At 39.8% G+C, this 21,779-nt stretch overlaps 1 protein-coding gene across 1 annotated transcript; it reads right to left on the reverse strand.

The window, feature by feature from the left end:
• Positions 1–625: 625 nt before the first annotated feature.
• On the reverse strand, positions 626–21,724 carry COQ10B (coenzyme Q10B). The gene is made up of 5 exons (XM_026002607.2): positions 21,483–21,724; positions 15,635–15,784; positions 9,602–9,794; positions 3,083–3,184; positions 626–1,660 (listed from the first exon to the last, which is right to left on the reverse strand). The coding sequence occupies exons 1-5, from the start codon at positions 21,596–21,598 to the stop codon at positions 1,493–1,495; spliced, it is 729 nt and encodes a 242-aa protein (XP_025858392.1). The 5' UTR covers positions 21,599–21,724; the 3' UTR covers positions 626–1,492.
• Positions 21,725–21,779: the final 55 nt, after the last annotated feature.

Here is a 21,779-nt window from a genome sequence, read left to right on the forward strand (position 1 = left end):
TTCTGAACCTGAAAGTTTATCTATAGCATTTATAAGAGTAGTAGTAAAATACAGGTTCTTATATCCATCAAAAGAAAATATATACAGGGATAAAAAATTATCTGAGTCCTAGGTCTGCCATTAAAAAAATCTTTTGTGGGATGCCTGGGTGGCTCAGTGGTTGAACGTCTGCCTTTGGCTCAGGTCATGATCCAGGGGTCCTAGGATCATCCCACGTCAGGTTCCCTGTGGGGACCCTGCTTCTCCCTTTGCCTGATGTGAGCAGACTGTAGGAGTCCTTCACCACTGTATAACCAGCAACTGGCACACAGCAGGCACTCAAAACAGATTTTTTTTTTTCAAAACAGATTGGAAAAATTGATGCAAACGTGCTTTTATGTAGAGAGCTAATTACTGAGGTTTCTTGTTGATGTGAAGAAACAAACAGCACTCTGACCGGAAAGGTAATGCAAGAGGGTTGTTGGGTATGGACTGAAAAGAGGGAAGATCACTATTAATTAAAGGAAGACTGAATTTTGCCCAGATTTGTTTCATGAAGTGCTACAGTGAAACTTTACTGTCTATATAAAATACACATTGAAATAATACAGGACGATTTCAATAACCAAAATAACTGTACAAAAAATAAACAAATTTACTTTATTAAGTTACCACTTCAGTCCTTTAGACATTGATTTGTTTACAAAAATATCAGTTTGAAATACATTACTGAAAGTGAGTACACACAATAAATAGAAAATTGGGATGTATGGTGCTAGAGACCTATCAACCAACTTATCTTCATCTGTTGCCCACTGCTGTAGTCAAAATTTGACACAATTAGCATTACCGAAAGAGTAGTCAGAGTATCTGGAAGAGGGCTGCAAACTACAAGAGAAGTAAGTAGCTTAAAGCTCTGGACCACTCACCAAAAAAAATATTCACTGTTTATCTAGGAGTTAATGTCACTACACATGGCACTGAATTACCTATTACCCATTAAGAACAATTTAAAAATAAGAAAGTGCCAGGGAACCTTCATTAACAGTATTTTTAAGTCAAAGTTTACTTTAAATATCTGATGATTACTCAAATATCCTAAGCCAAGAGGCAAGTCCTATGACAATAAGTTATAAATAGTCTGAATTTAATAACTTAAAGGTGATACGGTTAATATAATACATACTATGTGAACATCTCAACTAAACTCTTTCAAATAAGGTGATAATTAAAGGGTTTAAATTTAGTTTCAATTTCTGCTAAGAGTGATGTCCATATTCTAGCAATAGGAATGACATCCCATTATTGTAAATATGCTAATATATACATTACTTTGAATTACACTTGATTAAATTCTATATACATGTGGTTCCATATTCCAAGTGCAAATTCTCAACGGTGCAGGTTTATAATCAAAGCTGTGTTTAACAAATGCTCTCTGACTTCTGAAAGCAAATGAAAGCACTTCCTAAAAGTGAATACACTAAAGTTACAAGTAGGTGACCAGTTCCTTTTACGTGTGATGAACTTCATGAAGCATTAATTCCCGAGGTATATTTGTTTCTGGACCATACAGCTTACATGCTCTTCTTTCAAAGGCAGCTACCATCTGCTTTACAACTTCATCGAAAAACAGTGTGGCAAGCTGAGAGTGTAGAAGGGAGCGAAATTCGAAAGAAATCTGTAGGAAAATGTTGATTATTTTAGGAAGATCTTTTACTCAATCTCTACTTAGGGTGGTGGTACTCACATTGTGAAATGGCCTGCTTGGCCAGTATCTACCACACAGCTGTAGTACAGGTGTAGCTAGCTGAGATTTTTTAACATTCCTCAGATGATGGAGATTTACTTTCCACAATGAGCACAACTACTACTGGCAATAAGCTTAAGTAAACAAGGCCAATGAGTTTCATTTCAAGACATAATCTGCTTTTATTAAGTTAAAGAAAACCGCAAAAAAGCTGAATAAATACCATATGCTCTGGCTTCTTTTTAATGTGCCCCTTTTAGATCTATCCTACCTCGCCTATAAAAGAGGGAACTAATCCTCTTTTAGGGCTGCCCACACAGTGCAATTATTAAAGCCAGGAAGTTAAGAGAGAGTTAATGCTACTAGATAATAACACTAATACATAATCTACACAGGCCTTGGGCAGCCTGGGTGGCGCAGCGGTTTAGCGCCGCCTTTAGTCCAGGGTGGGATCCTGGAGACCTGGGATCGAGTCCCATGTCAGGCTCCCTGCGTGGAGCCTGCTTCTCCCTCTGCCTGTTGTCTCTGCCCACCCCCCCTCTCTGTGTGTCTCTCATGAATAAATAAATAAAATCTTAAAAAAATAAACCTACACAGACCTTAAACAAATTTCCCCAACCGTCCCATTAATGTCCACTAATTTCTTAATGTTATAATGAAGACAACTCAGGAAAACAAAACAAAACAAAAAAACTCCAGAGCTGACAACAGTAGCACATAGTAATTTAATCAAAATTATGACTATTTCTTGAAATGCAATGCCTGAGTTGCAAATACAGCTACCAACTCATGTCTTATCTGTTCAAAAAAAGCCTTAAGTGCCTTTAGGTTTTCTAGAGCTAAGGTGATGTGAACAAGAAAACCCTATATTTTAAAAACATATTTTCCAGACCCTAGATTTGAAAAATATATTTTCCCCCTTTGCACTTTATTTCTGCATCATAAATCAATATGTAGATTTCATTTGGGGTTAATAAACAGTTATTAAGCTCTTACTGAAATCATAATATGTGTCATATAATATATGGACCTGTAAAAATTAGAAAATAGAGAAGGAATAGCTATTCAAGGTTTTCAAGAAAAAAAAAGAAGATTCATTAGTATTCTTTCTTATAAAGTTGGTGTAGAAAAAGGCATTCAAAATAAATAAATAAATAAATAAATAAAAATAAATTAAAAAAAAAAGAAAAAGGCATTCAGTATTCAGAAAACTGGGATTTTCTGAAAGCAACTTTTAGTAATCACTATGCACATAATATTAATTACAGCAGCTGGGTTCTAGTCAATGGATTATACCTTCTTTACCAGCTTCACCTGATACTTGGAACAAACCAAGGGCTGTATGAGACTTACTGAAAAATCCAAGGTACAAGTTCTTGGGTAGCCAGGAAGACCAGGACTAAACCGCCAAACAGTCTCCAAATGATTGAAAAGCTTCCCATCCGTACAGGATGCCTAGAACAAAATGAAAAAATATAACTGCAGTAAAATACACTTAGACCGTCCAGAATCTACAACTGAGGATGATTTTTTTTTTTAATTTTTAAAGATTTAATTTTTTTAGAGTGAGAGAGCGCGCTTAGGGTGGGGGGCAGTGAGGAGCAAAGGGAGAGGGAGAGTCTCTTAAGCAGATTCTGTGCTGAGTGTAGCTACACAAGGGCTTGACTTCATGACCCTGAGATCATGACCTGAGCTGAAAATGAGAGTTAGCTGCTTAATCAACTGCACTACCCAGATGCTCCAGGGAGGATTGCTTTTTAAAAATATGTTTGTAGGTCAAATCACAGGTGTTAAACATGATCTTATTTTCAGCTTGGTACTTGGTACTAGGAAGTGACCTGCAAATATAGGTCATTTTCTTTTGTCCTGGGATCCCCAATATTTTCAGTTTTCACTGCTGTGCTTAGAAATTTCTCCTCCAGCAGCAAAACAGGCAGTGATTTTTCTGGAAGTTTATTTCCAGTCTTGCCACTTATAAGTAATCCTGAACAAGTTAATTCTCTGTATCATATTATCTTTTATCTATAAAAGGAATATAATACCTATTTTATACCAATCATTATGATATAGCTAAAATATTTATAAGATATCTGGCACAGATCCCAAGCATGATTCTAGAATTCTCCTTTCCTACCCAAAGATTTTTCTCTCCTCAGTCACATTTAGTCTTTCCTTCAGTCATTATTCTCTATTTCTTTTCTTTTTTTTTTTTTTTTATTCTCTATTTCTAAGGGGATTCACGGTTCCAGTTTTCCCGAAAGTCTGGCCCTGACCCATGTCCCTAATCCATTGATTTCTAAGCTGTAATCTCTTCAGTGCTCGTGTTTATCTTCTATGTGTATGTACACACTGAAACATGATACTCCGTGATATTATATGGCAGTGCATCTCGATATTTCTCTTTCGGTATTATTAAAAAGAGGCTGGTTGGGACCCACCAAGAGTTGCCTCCTGCGGTGTGAAAAATGGTGGCCAGATTGTTAGGACTGGTTATGACTTTGAATGAAGTTTAGCTTCTCTACTTACTATTCTAAGACGCTATCTGGGCCTTAATACTAGTAGACAACTGACCTCAACTTCCTCAGCAGCAAACCATCTTTTAGAACCTTGTTTCAAAGTCAGCACCGCCATCCCCAATTAAGCTTTAAGTTTTCAGCTCTTTTGGCATATTCCAGGGCCAATAAATCATCAAGCCTCTCTACCCATTCTTTTCTTGAGAAAGAGAGTGAGAGAGGGAGTGCACTCACGAGCAAGGGATGGGGGGAGGGAGGGCAGAGAGAGAAGCCAGGTGCCCCTACCCTTTTTCTTTGATAACTTATTTCCCTCAACAGTTTCTGCTGTCCCTCCCCTGAGCCTATGCACTACAGATTAGCAAAAAGGACTTGCATCTATCAGTAAACTCTTTTCCCCCAGAGTGTACTTATTCTTCCCTAGTTATCGCCTCCCTAAACACAAAATGCAGGATTAATTCTGACTGTATCTGGATCTCTCCAGATAGTTTAAACTGGAAGCCAAAGAGCTTAAAATATATTTACAGTTTATTCCTCACTTCTCCTGCAACTAAACTCTTTTGAGTCAATTATCAGATGAAAACAATGTAGAATCATTATAAAGAAAATCAACTGCATTCATACTAAAAAGCATTTACACAGACATGCTCTAAAAACAAAAACAAAAAACCACAAAGACATGCTCTATTTTTACACTCATAAAAGAAAATATTTTAATTGTTAAAATAGAAATCAATGAATGTTTTAAAATTTATTTAGACATGATAAAATAAGTCATCAAAATACTAATGGGGCGCCTGGGTGGCTCAGTTGATTAAGCATCTGCCTTCAGCTCAGGTCATGATCCCAGTTCTGAGGACTGAGTCCCACATTGGGCTCCCTGCTCAGCAGGGAGTCTGCTCTTCTCTCTCTGTTGCTCCCCCTGCTTGTGCTCTATCAAATAAAAAAATAAAATAAAATCTTTTTTTTTCAAATGCTAATAGCTAACTTTACTCACATTATGCTAAGTTACTGGAGAAAAGTGAAAATTTTTTTTCAAAGGGTTCAGTTTTATATGTAGTTCAATAATGACCGTCTAATTTTTTTTTTTTTTAAGATTTTATTTATTTATGAGAGACACAGAGAGAGAGAGAGAGAGAGGCAGAGACACAGGCAGAGGGGAGAAGCAGGCTCCATGCAGGGAGCCCGACGAGGGACTTGATCCTGGGTCGCCAGGATCACGCCCTGGGCTGAAGGTGGCGCTAAACCGCTGAGCTACTGGGGCTGCCCTGACCATCTAATTTGTAAAAGCTTCAAAAATCTATTACAAAATCTTATTTCAGTTACCCAACTTTAAGGCAACATATTCCTCCCTTCTTCACAATCATGTAAGAAGCTTATAGGAGGGGTGCCTGGGTGACTCAGTCAGCTAAGCATCTGACTTTTTTTTTTTTTTTAATTTATTCATGAGAGACACAGAAAGACACCACACACACACACACACACAAACACACACACAGGCAGAGGGAGAAGCAGGCTCCATGCAGGGAGCCCAATGTGGGACTCAATCCCGGGTCTCCAGGATCACACCCTGGGCCGAAGACAGCGCTAAACTGCTGAACCACCTGGGCTGCCCAGCATCTGACTCTTTTTTTTTTTTATTTTTTTTTATTATTATTTATTTATGATAGTCACATACAGAGAGAGAGAGAGAGAGGCAGAGACACAGGCAGAGGGAGGAGCAGGCTCCATGCACCGGGAGCCCGATGTGGGATTCGATCCCGGGTCTCCAGGATCGCGCCCTGGGCCAAAGGCAGGCGCCAAACCGCTGCGCCACCCAGGGATCCCCTGACTCTTGATTTTAGCTCAGTCATGATCTCAGGGTCATGAGATCAAGCCCCATGTCAGGCTCTGCACTGAGCACAGAGCCTGCTTGGGATTCTCTCTTAAAAAAAAAAAAAAAAAAAAAAAAGCAGCTTATAGGAAATTTTTTATTTTGCTTATAGGAAATTTAACAATGAAGGAGAAATAGCTATTGGGAATGCTCACTGCAATATACTCACTTCTTCTAATTACTTTTTCACAAAATGCGACAGTGCTGTATTCATATCAATAATCTAGCCCAGGGATCCCTGGGTGGCGCAGTGGTTTAGCGCCTGCCTTTGGCCCAGGGCGCGATCCTGGAGACCCAGGATCGAATCCCACGTCAGGCTCCCGGTGCATGGAGCCTGCTTCTCCCTCTGCCTGTGTCTCTGCCTCTCTCTCTCTCTCTCTCTCTCTCTCTCTCTCTCTGTGACTATCATAAATAATAAAATAAAAAAAAAAAAAAAATCTAGCCCAAGGGGCAGCCCTGGTGGCTCAGCGGTTTAGCGCTGCCTACAGCCTGGGGTGTGATCCTGGAGACCCAGGATCGAGTCCCTAGTCGGGCTCCCTGCATGGAGCCTGCTTCTCCCTCTGACTGTGTCTCTGCCTCTCTCTCTCTCTCTGTCTGTATGAATAAATAAAATCTTAAAAAAAAAATCTAGCACAAGGACCCACAGATATTTTTTTTTTAAGATTTTACTTATTTATTCATGAGAGACACAGAGAGAGGGGCAGAGACATGGACAAAGGGAGAAGTGGGCTCCTCACAGGGAGCCCGATGCAGGACTCAATCCTCAGACCTGGGATCATGCCCTAAGCCAAAGGCAGACGCTCAACCATTGAGCCACGCAGGTGTCCTGGACCCACAGATTTTTACTGTTTTTTTTTTTTTTTTTAGATATTGCTAAAGGTTTCATTACTAACAGCAAAGATACTAACCACAATAGGAGGTGTTATAGGATAACCAATGACTGGTTGTTCTGACTGAACTGACCCAGACCATAAAAACTATGACAGGTAAAATGTTTATACTGTGACCCAGGCAGTAATATTCACTGAACCAGTGCCTTTATTAAATCTGCTGAAAACCTTCAAGAGTTTCTGGTCATTACAGATTTATGTGCACTAGAATTACTAACATATCACAAGCATTTTTGGGGCAACTTATAATTTGCAGAAAAAGTCACATGGTTTCTGTTGCTCCCATGGTTATAATGATATGTATTCTATGCCACATGCATGTATTAGGTATTAAAATCTAAAACGTGAACCCAGGGACAACTGAAGGATGAACACACGTAGGTGTGTGGTTACTCTCAAACATATCTTCAAGGGCAGCCCTGGTGGCTCAGTGGTTTAGCGCCGGCCTTCAGCCCAGGGCGTGATCCTGGAGACCTAGGATCGAGTCCCACGTCAGGCTCCCGGCATGGAGCCTGTTTCTCCCTCTGCCTGTGTCTCTGCCTCTCTCATCTCTGATGAATAAATAAATAAAATTAAAAAAAAAAACATATCTTCGGGGATCCCTGGGTGGCGCAGCGGTTTGGCGCCTTCCTTTGGCCCAGGGCGCGATCCTGGAGACCCGGGATCGAATCCCACGTCGGGCTCCCGGTGCATGGAGCCTGTTTCTCCTCCCTCTGCCTGTGTCTCTGCCTCTCTCTCTCTCTCTCTGTGACTATCATAAATAAAATAAAATAAAATTCTTTAAAAAAAAACAAACAAAAAAAACATATCTTCAAACAATAAATTAGCACATTTAACGAGGTAGCTTATTTTAATGGAAAAATAGCTTCGGAATCTGACATGTATAGTGTAAATTTGCATAAGGTTCTTAATTTCTCTAAGCCTCATTAAATTGAGATACCAATGATCATTTAATAGATGTTATTATGAGGATTTTTTAAAAATATTTATTCATTTGGGGGAGAGAGAGAGTGTGCACACAGAGGGACAGAGGGAAAGAGAGAGAAATTCCAAGCTGACTCCATGCTGAACGCACAGCCTCAAGTAAGACTCAATCCCACGACCCCGAGGATCCCAACCTGAGCCAAAAGCAAGAGTCGGATGCTCAACCGACTGCACCACCCAAGTGCCCCAGAAGATTTTTTTTTTCCTGATAGTTTCTCCTTTCTCGTTGGCAGTGCTGAAAGTTGCCAAGATTATGAGGAACATCACCAGATCTGCAATAACCCAAGAACAAAGCAGTGAGACACTCATAAGCATAGACTCTCATGACTCCCATCATTGTAGTACTGGTGCTGAGGATACACAAAGATGTAAAAGAGGCGCTCCCGTTCACTCAAGTAGCTCAGCTTTGTCAAGCAGAAATCCAGATGAAGAAATAAATTTTCTTATAAAATGGTAAGAGAAAGCATGTACAAAGCCCAGAGGAATCACCAGAGCAGGACTGATTATATAAGGAAAGGGGGGAAAGAAACACCAGGCAAATTTGAAGGATTACTAGGCAGAGACATAAGCTCACTACAGGGAGAAGAGTGAGGAATATGCAGACACAAGGCTGTGCAGTAAGTGCTGTATAGTGCATTCATGGAAACTGAAGATAGAAAGTACTGCCTAAACATTAAGTGTAGTTTTTTTTGTATGTGTTGGGGAAGGGGTGGGAGTGATAATAAAGCAGAAGACAATCTTGTATGTGTTAAGAAGCAAGAGAAGGTGTGTCTACTTAAATTTAAAAAAAAAAGGGCCAGCAAAGGGAAGAAAAAAAAATCAGGAGGAGAAAATTGAAGTTTTCTTTCCCCCCACAAGAGTTCTTTTACTTAGATGCAGCATAACATATGAAGATTTAAGTTATAAGAGATTGAAGTCAGGAAATAGAAAAACATTTTATGAGATATTCACTGGTGTCTGAAAGACAGCCAGTCTTGGCTCTGTAACTTTGGGCAAGTTGTTTAATTCTTCTAAGCCTTAATTTGCTCAACCGTTAAGATGGAGAACGGTAACATTTGAATCTGGAAGGGCTGTTATGAAGATTAAGTGAATTAATTCAAGCAAGCACTACAAAGAACTTGATAAATGTTAGCTACTTGATGAGAGGCAGTGCAGAAGAACTCCAAAACTATGAGAAAAACAGGTGGAAACTTCAGCATGGTAGAGTTCCAGTGGAGCACAGCCTTTTAAGTGGAGTTCAAGTTTGAGAATAAGACAAGGGTAGACTTTCAGCTTCACTGGATAATAGACTCTCTGGTATGAGAGTTGCCACCTCCTTCAACGCCTAACAAGGAGCTGACAAAGGCACTTAGCTCTGGCCAATTACTAAGAAATGATATTCTGTGGGCATAAAAGACAACTAAGCTTTAAGTCTTTGATCATCAAACTCTAGGAATTAAAAGAACTCTATGGAATTCTGTCTTTTTGTGTGTTTAAACCTGGGTACCTTTTCAATTCAATGGCTCCTCTTCTGACAAGGGTCAAGATGATCAATAAAATACATGTAACAACACCTGGCATTTGACAGAATCAACATTTGGGAAATACTTAAATACAACAGAACCAAAACTATTACCTTTACCAAATGTGGTTTCACCAAGGTTACTACTGATGTATAGCGCTCCAAAACAGGTGGAAACCCAATTTCTAATCGTGTTTTGCAGTATCCGGTTCTCTTTGATATTACATCTGATTTTTTGCACCAAGGAACAAAATGTTTGTAATCCTCCATTCCTGATACCACATCATACATTTCCTGCATAGAATATCTTTTAAAAAAAATAGAGAGAGAGAAGTGTTAGCTGCACCTAGTTATATGGCATATGTATACTTTAAATTGTATACGAACAAAACTTCGTGTGTATGCATGAGCAATAAATCATTTGGCATACATGCTAACCCACACACTGAAACGAAGGACTTCAAAGCAATACGAAAAAATAAAAGGTAGCTAAATATTTGTATTAAGCAGAGGTCATAATCTGGCATACCACAGGTTGACTCTGGCTTACAGATGTGGCTTTTGAAATTTTAATTAGTGGCATTTAAAAATTGAGGGTTTGAAAAAAACAACTGGAAGCAACTTAAATATCCGTTGATAGACATTAATAAACGCTTAATAATAAATGATTAATAAATTATGGTATATCCATACTGTGAAACTCTGTACCAGTTATTTGAAAGAATTAGGATCCAATATATACTTTAAAGTTTATTTCTATTTATTTATTTACTTTTAGTAATCTCAACACCCAACATAGGGCTCAAACTCCTGACCCTGTGATCAAGAGTTGCATGCTCTTCTGACTTAGCCAGGCACCCTCTCTTTGTTTTTAAAGTTTACTTATTTATTAAAGATTTTACTTATTTATTCATGAGAAACACAGAGAGAGAGGCAGAGACACAGGAAGAGAGAGAAGTAGGCTCCCCACGGAGAGGGGAGCCCAATGCAGGACTCAATCCCAGGATCCCGGGATCACGACCTGAGCCAAAGGCAGACGCTCAACCATTGAGCCACTCAGGTGCCCCTAAAATTTATTTTATTTATTTTATTTTCTTAAGGGTTTTATTTATTTATTCGTGAAAGACACACAGAGTGAGAGAGGCAGAGACACAGGCAGAGGGAGAAGCAGGCTCCATGCAGGGAACCTGACATGGGACTTGATCCCGGGACTCCAGGATCACGCCATGGGCTAAAGGCGGTGCTAAACCGCTGAGCCACCCGGGCTGCCCTAAAGTTTATTTTTTTAAAGTTCAAATATACACGTTAGAACAAAGAGATTTATCATCTATTGTTATGTGAAATAAAAACATATTACAAAGCAGACAGGATATGGATGGTTCTAGTACCCATTTAAGAAAAATTATAAGTAAATACTGTATTTCCCACTTTTAATCATTTGATGTTTATTTTTCCTGAAACTTGTTAACAGAATATCTATAATGAAAAACTATTTTTAAAGCCTAGAAGGACCGAGATTAAACAATTAACAGTTTTTAATTCAAGAAAAAAGAAGTAGGAGTAAAGATAGTATATTGTTAGGTTTTTATACAAGCATGTAATATTTCTGTAATTAAAAAAAAAAGATACTATTCTAGAACACAAAAAAAGGAAACCTTTGGTTCTCTTTTTTTTAGTAGTTTTTTAAAATAAATTTATTTTTTATTGATGTTCAATTTACCAACATATAGAATAACACCCAGTGCTCATCCCGTCAAGTGCCCCCCTCAGTGCCCGTCACCCATTCACTTCACCCCACCCCCCGCCCCTTTGGTTCTTTTCATAAGCCAGCATAACACCCTACAAACCTAAACAAAGAACAGAAAAAATAAAATCTATAGATCAACATCACCTGTGATTACTGAGGCAACAATTCTAAATATCAGCAAATAAAATCCAGAAATACATATAAAAAAAAGCCATTAACAATCAAATGTAACTCTTTTAAAGATGCATGGATGGCTTAATACTAAGAATTATATTATTACAACCATATTAGCCAAAAGAAGAAAAAAGAAAAACTGTATAATTCCCTCCATAAATGGTCACATACCAAAATCATTCATTCACATTAGAGTTAGAAATAAGACAAAGATGCTAGTTGTCATTGTCACGTAACATTGTTCTGAAAATATCAGTTGATGTAATTAAATCAGAGCATGAAATATGAGGCATACATGTGGAAAAGAATTAGGTGAAATTATCAATTGGCAGGTCAATCAGTTTAGAAGAGAATTCAGAATTCAGTAAAATAACCTGTCACAGAACTTTAAAAATTAATGTCTTTCTTATACTAATAAGAACCAGATAGAAAACAGTAGCATAGAAATGTAAAATCCCTACAAATAAATTCAACAAAAAAACTTCAGAGCCTAAATGGAAAACAAACAGAAACAGTCTACGGTTACATGTAAAAGAAGAGTGAATAATGATAGTGTATTAGATAATACGTACTAAAGATACGTATTATTTTTTTTTTTAATTTTTTGATACGTATTATTCTTATAAAGACTCAACACTGTTAAAACAGAATTCATCTCAAAATGATGATATGGTATTTTAGACCACCGCTATGGACAGACCAACATGGCAGGTCTATAATTCTGTCTCCCCTGCTCTTTTTTAAAGACTTATTCATTCATGAGAGATACACAGAGAGGCACAGAGAGAGGGAGAAGCTGGACTCAATCCTAGATCCCAGGATCACACCTCTGGTTCAGGCAGTCGTTCAACCGCTGAGCCACCCAGTTGTCCCTCTGTCCCCCCTTTAACAAGTACATGGTCAGCATCAACCAGGCCATGCCCTACAACTACCCCGTACCCCTTCCAGATGACAGGAACATGGTCAAGGTACCCAACCGCCCCCAGAATCCCCCTGGGCCCAAGCTTGGAGTGGCTGAAGAAACTGTGAGCACCTCTAGTGGCAGGGAAGACACCTCCTCCCAGTTGCCAATAAAATGTGAAAAGGGAAAAAATATATATATATACAGTAATTTAAACAATCACAATCTAAATTACAAAAGGGAAGCTTTGGAGTAAGAGAAAATGAGTCTTGGGATCCCTGGGTGGCGCAGTGGTTTAGCGCCTGCCTTTGGCCCAGGGCGCGATCCTGGAGACCCGGGATCGAATCCCACGTCGGGCTCCCAGTGCATGGAGCCTGCTTCTCCCTCTGCCTATGTCTCTGCCTCTCTCTCTCTCTCTGTGTGACTATCATAAATAAATAAAAATTAAAAAAAAAAGAGAAAGAGTCTTTATGTATATTTAAATTAATCTTTATGATCATGAAATGAGGCCCGCAGCAGAGGAAAGGGAAAAAACTCTACCTCCTAAGTTTTTAGTGACTTTGAAAATAAATACTAAAATAAGTCCCATGAAGAAGTATAAAACTTTGCAGCCTGAAAGCTGCAAAGACTACTTTAAAGACTACTTTATTTAGAAGTAGTCTACAGCAACTAAGAAAGCAGTACAGAAAAAAATAAAAAGAAAGAAAGAAAGCGGTACAGCATAGGGGTCAAGGGGATAGACTTTGTAGTCAGAAAGGACTGTGCTCAAATACCAACCCTAAAATATAAAAAGCCACATGACCCTGGGTAGGTTAACAGCTCAGTTTTATTTTCTTCATCCATAACTGAAAAGTATTTCCACAGGGTTCTTTTGAGGGTTAAGTGAAATAGTTTTAGCATAGTGTACAGTGCTTAATAAGCATTTAATAAAGGGGTGCCTGCGTGGCTCAGTTGGTTCAACATATGACTTCAGCTCAGGTCATGATCTCAAGGTCCTGGGATGGAGCCCTGCACTGGGCTCCCCACTCAGCAGAGAGTCTGCTTGTCCCTCTGCTTCTCCCCTGCTCATGCAGGCATGCACCCCCCCCTCAAATAAACAAAATCTTTAAGTAAAGCACTTAATAAAGAGTAGCTAATATTACGTATTTATGTCAAATACAAGGAAAAAAGATGACTGGATAAGATCAATTTGTAATAAAAAAAAAGAACTTCAGCATAAGAAAGACTAAGGAAGTAACAATAAATAAATATGGTGGGGAAAATAATCTTAGGAATCATGACACTTAATGTGCATTATCTCCATAGGCTTCAGTTTCCTTATCTCTAAAATGGAATAACATTTGGTTATCAGTTGGTGGCTCATTTGGTTAAGTGTCTGCCTTTGGCTTGGGGCATGGGGCTCTCTGCTCGGAGGGAATCTGCTTCTCCCTCCCTCTGCTCCTCTCCCTGGGTCATGCTCTCTCTCATATAAATAAATATCTTAAAAATAAAATAAAATAAAACAGGATAACAACATCTAGTTTACATGGCTATTGTGAGAATTATTTATTTATTTTTAAGAGATTATTTATTTATCATAGAGAGAGAGAGAGAGAGAGAGAGAGAGAGGCAGAGACACAGGAGGAGGGAGAAGCAGGCTCCATGCTGGGAGCCTGACGTGGGACTCGATCCTGGGACTCCAGGATCGCGCCCTGGGCCAAAGGCAGGCGCTAAACCACTGAGCCACCCAAGGATCCCCTATTGTGAGAATTAATAAAACAGTAAATATAAAACACACAGCAATACCTGTCAAGTGACAGATACATAGTAAAAAGAAGATACTAATAGTGATTCAAAAGTAAAGCAGACCAATTCACTATATTTTTGTTGCCATTTCTTCTTTTCACAGATACCAGCTCTGGCAAAGACATCTATCTATCCAATAATCTAGGCTCACTTTACGTGGTATTGTTGCTGGAGGCTACTATTCCCAGTCCCCTTCTTGCATTTAGTTGGGATTACATGACTATTCTTGCCAATAATCCCTTCCAGACCAATAAGGTTTAGAATCAGGTATATCTTTTTAAGCGACTCTGAGGATTAAGGAATTACAAAAGGCACAAATTAGATGGAGCCTAGGTTCCTAAACTGCTACCCATGGATGGGGAATACCCACTTGAACTTTCTTATGCAAAGAAAGAAAGAAATTTTGGGGTTTTACCTGTACAGCTACTAGCATCAGCTTAACCAATACAGTGACTTAGCCAGTGACTTAGCCACTTAGTTTTAGTGACAAAAGCTGAGTCTGCTCAAAGTTCTTTACTACAGAAAAGTCAGAAGGAAAAACCAACTGAAAAAAATGAAATGCACTTTTACAAGAATTCATGTAATATTTAATGGCTTGTTGAGAATTAAGACCCCCTTGTAGAAATTCTCATATGAACAGATGCTGTATTTCTGGTTTATCAGGACTGCTGTCTCCCCATTCTCTTTTGTATATACTCCTAGATCAGGGGCCAAACCTGGCCCATTGCCTGGTTTTGCAAATAAAGTTTTATTAACACAAACCCACACCCATCCATTTATTACATATTATCTACAGCAATATGTCTTTTGGGCTACAACTATAATGACAGAGTAGTTGCTACAGAGACAGTATGGTCCACAAAACCTAAAAGATTTATTCTCTGGTCCTTTATTTATTTATTTTAAAAACACTGTACGTATTTATTTGAGAGAGAGAGAGGAGAGAGGAGAGAGAGAGAGTGCGAGAGCATGCACAAGCAGGGGGAGCAGCAGGCAGAGGAACATTTAGGCTCCCTCCTGAGCAAGGAGCCTGGCACAGGGCTGGATCCCAGTACCCTGGAATCACGGCCTGAGCCAAAGGCAGACACTCAACTGACTGAGTCTGAGCCACCCAGGTATTCCCATATTTACTATCTGGTCCTTTACAGAGAAAATTTGCCAACCTATTTTCTAGGTGGTAGGAGTCTCTTAGGACATTAGCATGTTATTTATCTATGTATGTCTATACATGAGGGAGCTATATAAACATTGAGCCCAACATACCACTAATGTTGCCTCTACAGAAACAGACTGTACAAAAATGCAAGTCATAATACACAGTTCAATTATTTCCTTTACATGTCAAGGCTTAAATCTATCCTATAAAGTTACTATGTAACTATGCTCATTCAACAAATATTTATAAAACAGCAAAAGCTACAGCAAGGCCAATCTAGAAAAACCAAAGCTTATTCTAAAAGAAGAAAATCCAGAAAAAAAAAAAGTCATGATGTTCTACAGAAAATTGTGAACATATGTTTAGCAGAAATCATATACAAACCCTATAATTCTCCTTTCTGAATATTCTTTTCTTTTGTTTATTAATGGTGCAGCGATTTTGAAGAAAGTTCTTGCATATATCTCCTTAGGCAAAATTGGGGTATGTAGTGGAAGAGTTCTGGTCATCAGTATACCACAGGAAGCTAAATATCTAAAAAGACAAAAATTACCTGATTTAAAGCAGCACTGAAAATTAAGAGGAAACACAAATTACAAATACAAAATACTATCACACTTTTTTTTTTTTTAAGTAATTTCTACATTCAACATGGGGCTTGAACTCATGATCCCAAGATAAAGAGTCACATGCTCCACCAACTGAGGCAGCCTGGCACCTCAGAAACTATCACACTTTCAGAGGGCTTCACAACATTAGAATATTCCTTTTTTTTTTTTTTAACATTAGAATATTCCTGAAAAAAAAAATACACACACACACACACACACACACACAGTTGTGCACACATGAATGCATAAGCACACAGAAAAAAATAATTTTCTTGAATACCATAAAGAAAACTAAAAATAGTATCTCAGTGTTAGAAGTTTCTGGCACAAACGGTATCTTTCCCAGAAAGTTGGCTTTCAGTCTACAGTCACATATTACAACATATTCTCCCCGTACATTTGCTAGAATATTGATCACCTATTTTTTTTTTTTTAAGTAAACTCTATACCCAATGTGGGGCTTGAACTCATAACCCTGAGACCAAGAGTCACATGCTCTACTGACTAAGCCAGCCAGGAGCCCCTCATCATCCATCTTCTAACTCATCTCTCCAGGCTGTCTTCCCAGCTAGATCCACAGAGGTTTCTTTTTTTTTTTTTTTTTTTAAGATTTTATTTATTTATTCATGAGAGACAGAGCTCTCTCTGTCAGAGACACAGGCAGAGGGAGAAGCAGGCTCCATGCAGGGAGGCCGATGTGGGACTCAATCCTGGGACTCCAGGATCACGTCCTGGGACAAAGGCAGGCACTAAACCGCTGAGCCTCCCAGGGATCCCAGGTTTCTTAATTCTTGATCTACTCTAAGATTTGAGATTGGAGATCTCATGGCCCTGTTGGAACTGTTGCTCTGTTCTCCTTTACTTTCCAAACTCCATTTCAATTGCATATATGTAAAAACACATGTCAAGGAAATTAGAATGTTCCCTGTCTTGGGTACTTCTAAATATAGATGCTGGATACATATTTTTTTTCAAATGAATATCTTTTATTTTCCCTAATGAGATTACTGCATAACTATTTTATACTACTATTCATGTATTAGTTTACATAGTTATTGAGCTCTTGTTCTGTGCTAGGCACTAGAGATACAATGGCAAAAATAAAAATTAACTTTGAGGATTACTATGCAGTTGAGGATTTTTAAAAAGTGCTAAGAAAGAAATGGTGGGAACATGTCATTGAGAGCTCCTTTAGATAGGACGGTCTAGGAAGTCCTCTGAGGTTATATTTCATCTGAAACATAATGGAAAAAGTTAACCATGTAAAGAGAGAAACAGGTATGTATGTACATAAAGTGTGTATGTACACATAGGAGAAGTAGACAGGGGGCATTCCAAGTAGTAGGGGAAAAGCCTGGCAGTAGCCAAAGACTGAAAAAGACTAAGTGTAGCAGCAGTAAAGCAAGCCAGGGGAGTACCATGAAATAATGATAGATGGGTTGGAGCTGGATCATGCTGGGAATTATCAGCTGGGATAAAGTAATTTGGAATTTATCCTGGGGATGCCTGTGTGGCTCAGCGGTTGAGCATCTGCCTTTGGCTCAGGGCATGATCCCAGGTCCAGGGATCAATAAAATAAAAATTTTTATTATTTTATTTTTTAAAGATTCCACTTTTTTATTCATGAGAAATACAGAGAGAGAGAGAGAGAGAGGCAGAGGGAGAAGCAGGCTGCATACAGAGAGCCCGATGTGGGACTCAAACCCGGGACTCCATGATCACGCCCTGAGCCAAAGGCAGGCGATCAACCACTGAGACACCCAGGTGTCCCAGTAAAATTTTTTTTTTTAAAAGGAATTTATCCTCAATGCGAAGCTGTTGAAGAATTCTAAGAGTGCTATTTCATTAAATGAAATCTTCAAATTATTATTTCAAACAGTATTTTAAAAAGATTTATTTTAAAGAGAGAGTGTGTGTGCTGGAGGGGCAGAAGGAGAGGGAGTGAGATAATCCCCCCCCCTTTTTTTTGTGAGAGAATCCTGAAGCAGACTCCATGCTCAGTGTAGAGCCCAAGGTGGTGCTTGATCCCAGGATCCTGAGAGCAGAACCTGAGCCAAAATTAAGAGTTGGCCACTCAATCAACTGAGCCACCCAGGTGCCTCCAATTTTTTTTAAGTATTTATTATTATTTTTTAAATGGAGTGGAGATTGGGAAAGAACCGAGGCACCCAATCCCCCTTTCCATGTGCCTCTCCCAGGACACTGACTGCCAACGTCCAGGTATGGGCCTGACATTCTAGCTCCATTTGCTTTCAGGGCTAGTTGATTTGGCAGGTAAATTGTTACACACTCCTTAGTGGACCCAAATTATTTTTAAAAAAGGGAATAGATGGTCTGGTGAAAGCTCCTATGTCATCATATATATCATTTGCCTTTTAAAGTAGGACTTACTTATAAGTAAAAGTTCTTTAAGGACATAAACACCCTACAATTCCCCTGAGGAGGAAGAGTCAATCAAATTAAACAAAGAATGGTTGAAGAAATTGGGAATATTCAGCCAGAAGATAGAGAGGATACCTGAGGATATGGATCCAAAATGTAAAACAAAAGTCCAATTGGATGGAGAGAAATTTGGGCTCCATAACAAGAAAGAGCTTTTGAACAATTAACATTCTTTATAAAAATTAGATGGGCTTATTCCAGAGGCAATGAAATAGAAGTCAATGAAAATGGTTAAGCTAAATGCTGCACAACTATTAATTAAAATATAATGGAAAAGAATAAAACATATTAACTATATGGATGAACTTATTGGTGCCTTTTAAGACTAGGATTCTTATGTACCCAGCTGTAAATAAAATTGCAAAAAATGAACAATTGAGAAAATACAGTAAAACAAGACAGTTTTGTGAATTCTAGGTTTCCTAGGACATCACAAGTAGTATTTGATTTTATAATGATGGTAACAGCATATATATTTTTAAAAATTTATTTATTCATGAGAGAAACAAAGAGAGAGGCAGAGACACAGGCAGAGGGAGAAGCAGGCTCCATGCAGGGAGCCCGACATGGGACTTGATCCTGGGTCTCCAGGGTTACACCCTGGGTTGAAAGCAGCGAGCCACCTGGGCTGTCCTATGTTCCCATTTTAGATAGATTCATCTCCTAGAGAGATTAAAAGTGTTAGTGTTCCCAAAAATCTTTAAAAATATGATTTATGGGACGCCTGGGTGGCTCAGTGGTTGAGTGTCTGCCTTCAGCTCAGGGCATGATCCCAGGGTACTGGGAACAAGTTCCGCAAAGGGCTCCCTGCATGGAGCCTGCTTCTCCTTCTGCCTAAGTCTCTGCCTCTCTCTCTCTCAAGAATAAATACAATCTAAAAAAAAAAAAAAGAAAAGGAAAGAAAAAAAAGAATAAATACAATCTTTAAAAAAATACATGATTTATGTGAATCTTATTTTAAAGGCAGAGATAATAAAATAAGCCCATTGTGATTTTTCTTTAGAGTAAACCTACTGAGTTTGCTTTTATTGGTATATAATCATACCAATAAAAATAAATGACAGTGGGACGCCTGGGTGGCTCAGTGGTTGAGTGTCTGCCTTTGGCTCAGGGTGTGATCCTGGAGTCCCGGGATTGAGTACTACATCGGGCTCCCTGCCTGGAGCCTGCTTCTCCTCCCTTTGCCTATGTCTCTGCCTGCCTCTCTCTCTGTGTCATGTAAATAAATAAATAAAATCTTAAAAAAAAACAAAAACAAAAAAAAGAACGACAGTTACTCTGCTAAATGAAGCAGAACAGTGGAAATGAAATAATTATAGTTAATTTAGCTTCTCCCCTTAAAAAAGAAGTCACATAATTCAGGATCTCTGTTGGTTGTATTGATTACAAAAACCAAATCTGGTATACAAAATACCTAATCACATTTCCCTTTTAAGACATTCTTTAGATGACTTTGTTGTAACATTTTTACCTATTGCCCCCACTTTTTGTATAGATACCTTGTTACCTGTTATTGGAAGCAACTATGTGACAGCGATTAAGCACACTTAATTTTCTGATAAATCAGCATCAGAAAAGGCAGCATCTCTGAAATAAACCTTTATTTTAAAAAGATAAGGCTGTTGCCTCTGAAGAGGTGAACTGGTGGTCTAGGAAGCCTACTTTTCACTGTACACAGTTTTGAATTTTGTACTAAGTTTATATAATACCATCGCTCCAAGGACTCCCCTTCTCCCTGCCCCAAAAAGCCCCACAAAAAACCTTACACAATCTGATTACAATCATAAAGGAAACACCTGTGTTTAGAGCAAGCTAATAGTTTTCCCAATGAATTTCCATACTATGGTTATAAGCGCCGGATAGTACATCTATTTTCACACATTATCAAGAGTAATTTCTTCAACTGCAGTGAGGAGCCATACAGTCATGTGTATCATTAAACCATTAAATTAAAACTGAATCAGATGAAGGACAGCTTTTTGTCACTAACCTTCCAATACTACATCCCAAACACTCCACTAGAATAAAGGCCAGAACCTATGTTAAAACATTTCTGCCTAAAAATGAGCTCATAAACTCCCTCTCTCTTCATTATTACAAACAGTAAATGTGTGTCTTGGAATTTAAGCCTTAATTTGATCTTTTTAAATTTTTTCTTAACTTGATCATTAAAACAATCAAATTTTTTCCCCTAAAAGTAACACTTTTATTTGCCAGCCAGCATTTTACAAGAGTAACACAAGCAGATCCAAAGCCTGATAGGCTATATGCTGCTTAGAATTACTTTCTCAGGTTTCTTTTCTTTTTTCTTTTCTTTTCTTTCTTTCTTTTTCTTTCTTTTCTTTCTTTCTTCTTTCTTTCTTCTCTCCTTCCTTCCTTCTCTTTTTTAAATCTCAGGCTGTTTCCTTAAGCAGGACTAAACGATATGAGACACTATTTTATTTCAATCTCAACCAACATTTGCCTAAAAGCACCTAGAGCTGGCTGGGGTTTGGTGCTTGAGAAATTCCTCACTAAATCTAAATTCCTGCAGTTCCAACGTTGGTGCTTTCTTCCCTTCCTCTCGTACTGTTTACAACCGACATTTTAAACACTATATAATTTTCGGGCATAATTCATTACAAAGTCATTAGTAAGAAGAAAAAAAAAACTAAGCGGTGGAAAAAAAAAAAAGTATGGAATCATTCCTATCTCCGCCTCCGCCCAGCAGAAGGGAACCAACCGGGAAAACCGAGGGCTGGTTCAAGGTTACAGCGGCTCTAAGTTACCGTCGGGGGACGGGGGTGGGGGTGGGGGTGGGGCGGGGGGCCCGGCGCCGCGGCCTCGCCCACGTTAGTCTCGCGCGAGCTCGGGGCGCGGTCCCAGGCCCCCGCCGGAAGCAGGTCGGGCCGCCAGGCGCGGAGGAAGCTCGGGGGGCTGCGCGCCGCCCACAGACGACCCCGCCCGGCAGGGGGCCGTAGGGGAGCCCGGAAGAGCCCCGACTCCCCGTCGCCGAGCTGCTCTACCAGCCGCTGCTGCGGCGGCTGAGGTGGCTCGGCCCAGGACGCCCTACCTGTCGCCGCGGCCCCCCACACCCATCGCCGGGGACCTTCTCCCTTCAGAGACGCGGAACGGCATCGGGCCGGGCCGCTCCGCCCCTAAGTCCGCGCTCCCACCGTCGCCGCACCCCCCGTTATTACCTGACGTGCCGCGCAGGCCCCTGCGCCGGAGCCGGGGTTCCGGCCGCTGCCGCTGACGTCGGGCGGCATCCCGAAACTAGCTTTCTTAGCGCCCTCTGACCGGACCGAGCTGCCATGATCGTTTCGCCGAAGCCGGCGGCCGCCTCCGGGACCACGCGGACGGCGCCGCCCTCCCCGCCGACCGGCTCCGGCGCCTTCCAGCCAATCGGCGGGTCTCTTGGGCCGCCAGACACGCCCCCTTCCCCCCCCCCGAAAGCGCGGAGCTGACGTCAGCCCCCCACTGACGTCAGGCCCTCC

This window comes from Vulpes vulpes, chromosome 16 (genome assembly GCF_048418805.1).
Source record: "Vulpes vulpes isolate BD-2025 chromosome 16, VulVul3, whole genome shotgun sequence".
NCBI classification, from domain to species: Eukaryota; Metazoa; Chordata; class Mammalia; order Carnivora; family Canidae; genus Vulpes; species Vulpes vulpes.

Bases quoted from the DNA above. Each gene is read 5' to 3' on its own strand.
- COQ10B (XM_026002607.2), bottom strand. From the start codon at position 21,598: ATGGCAGCTCGGTCCGGTCAGAGGGCGCTAAGAAAGCTAGTTTCGGGA. The intron at 3,185-9,601 runs GTAATAGTTTTG...ATTTTGTTCTAG, and splicing joins TGAAACCACATTTGGTAAAG to GCATCCTGTACGGATGGGAA. The intron at 1,661-3,082 runs GTAAGTCTCATA...ATTTTCCTACAG, and splicing joins CTTGTACCTTGGATTTTTCA to ATTTCTTTCGAATTTCGCTC.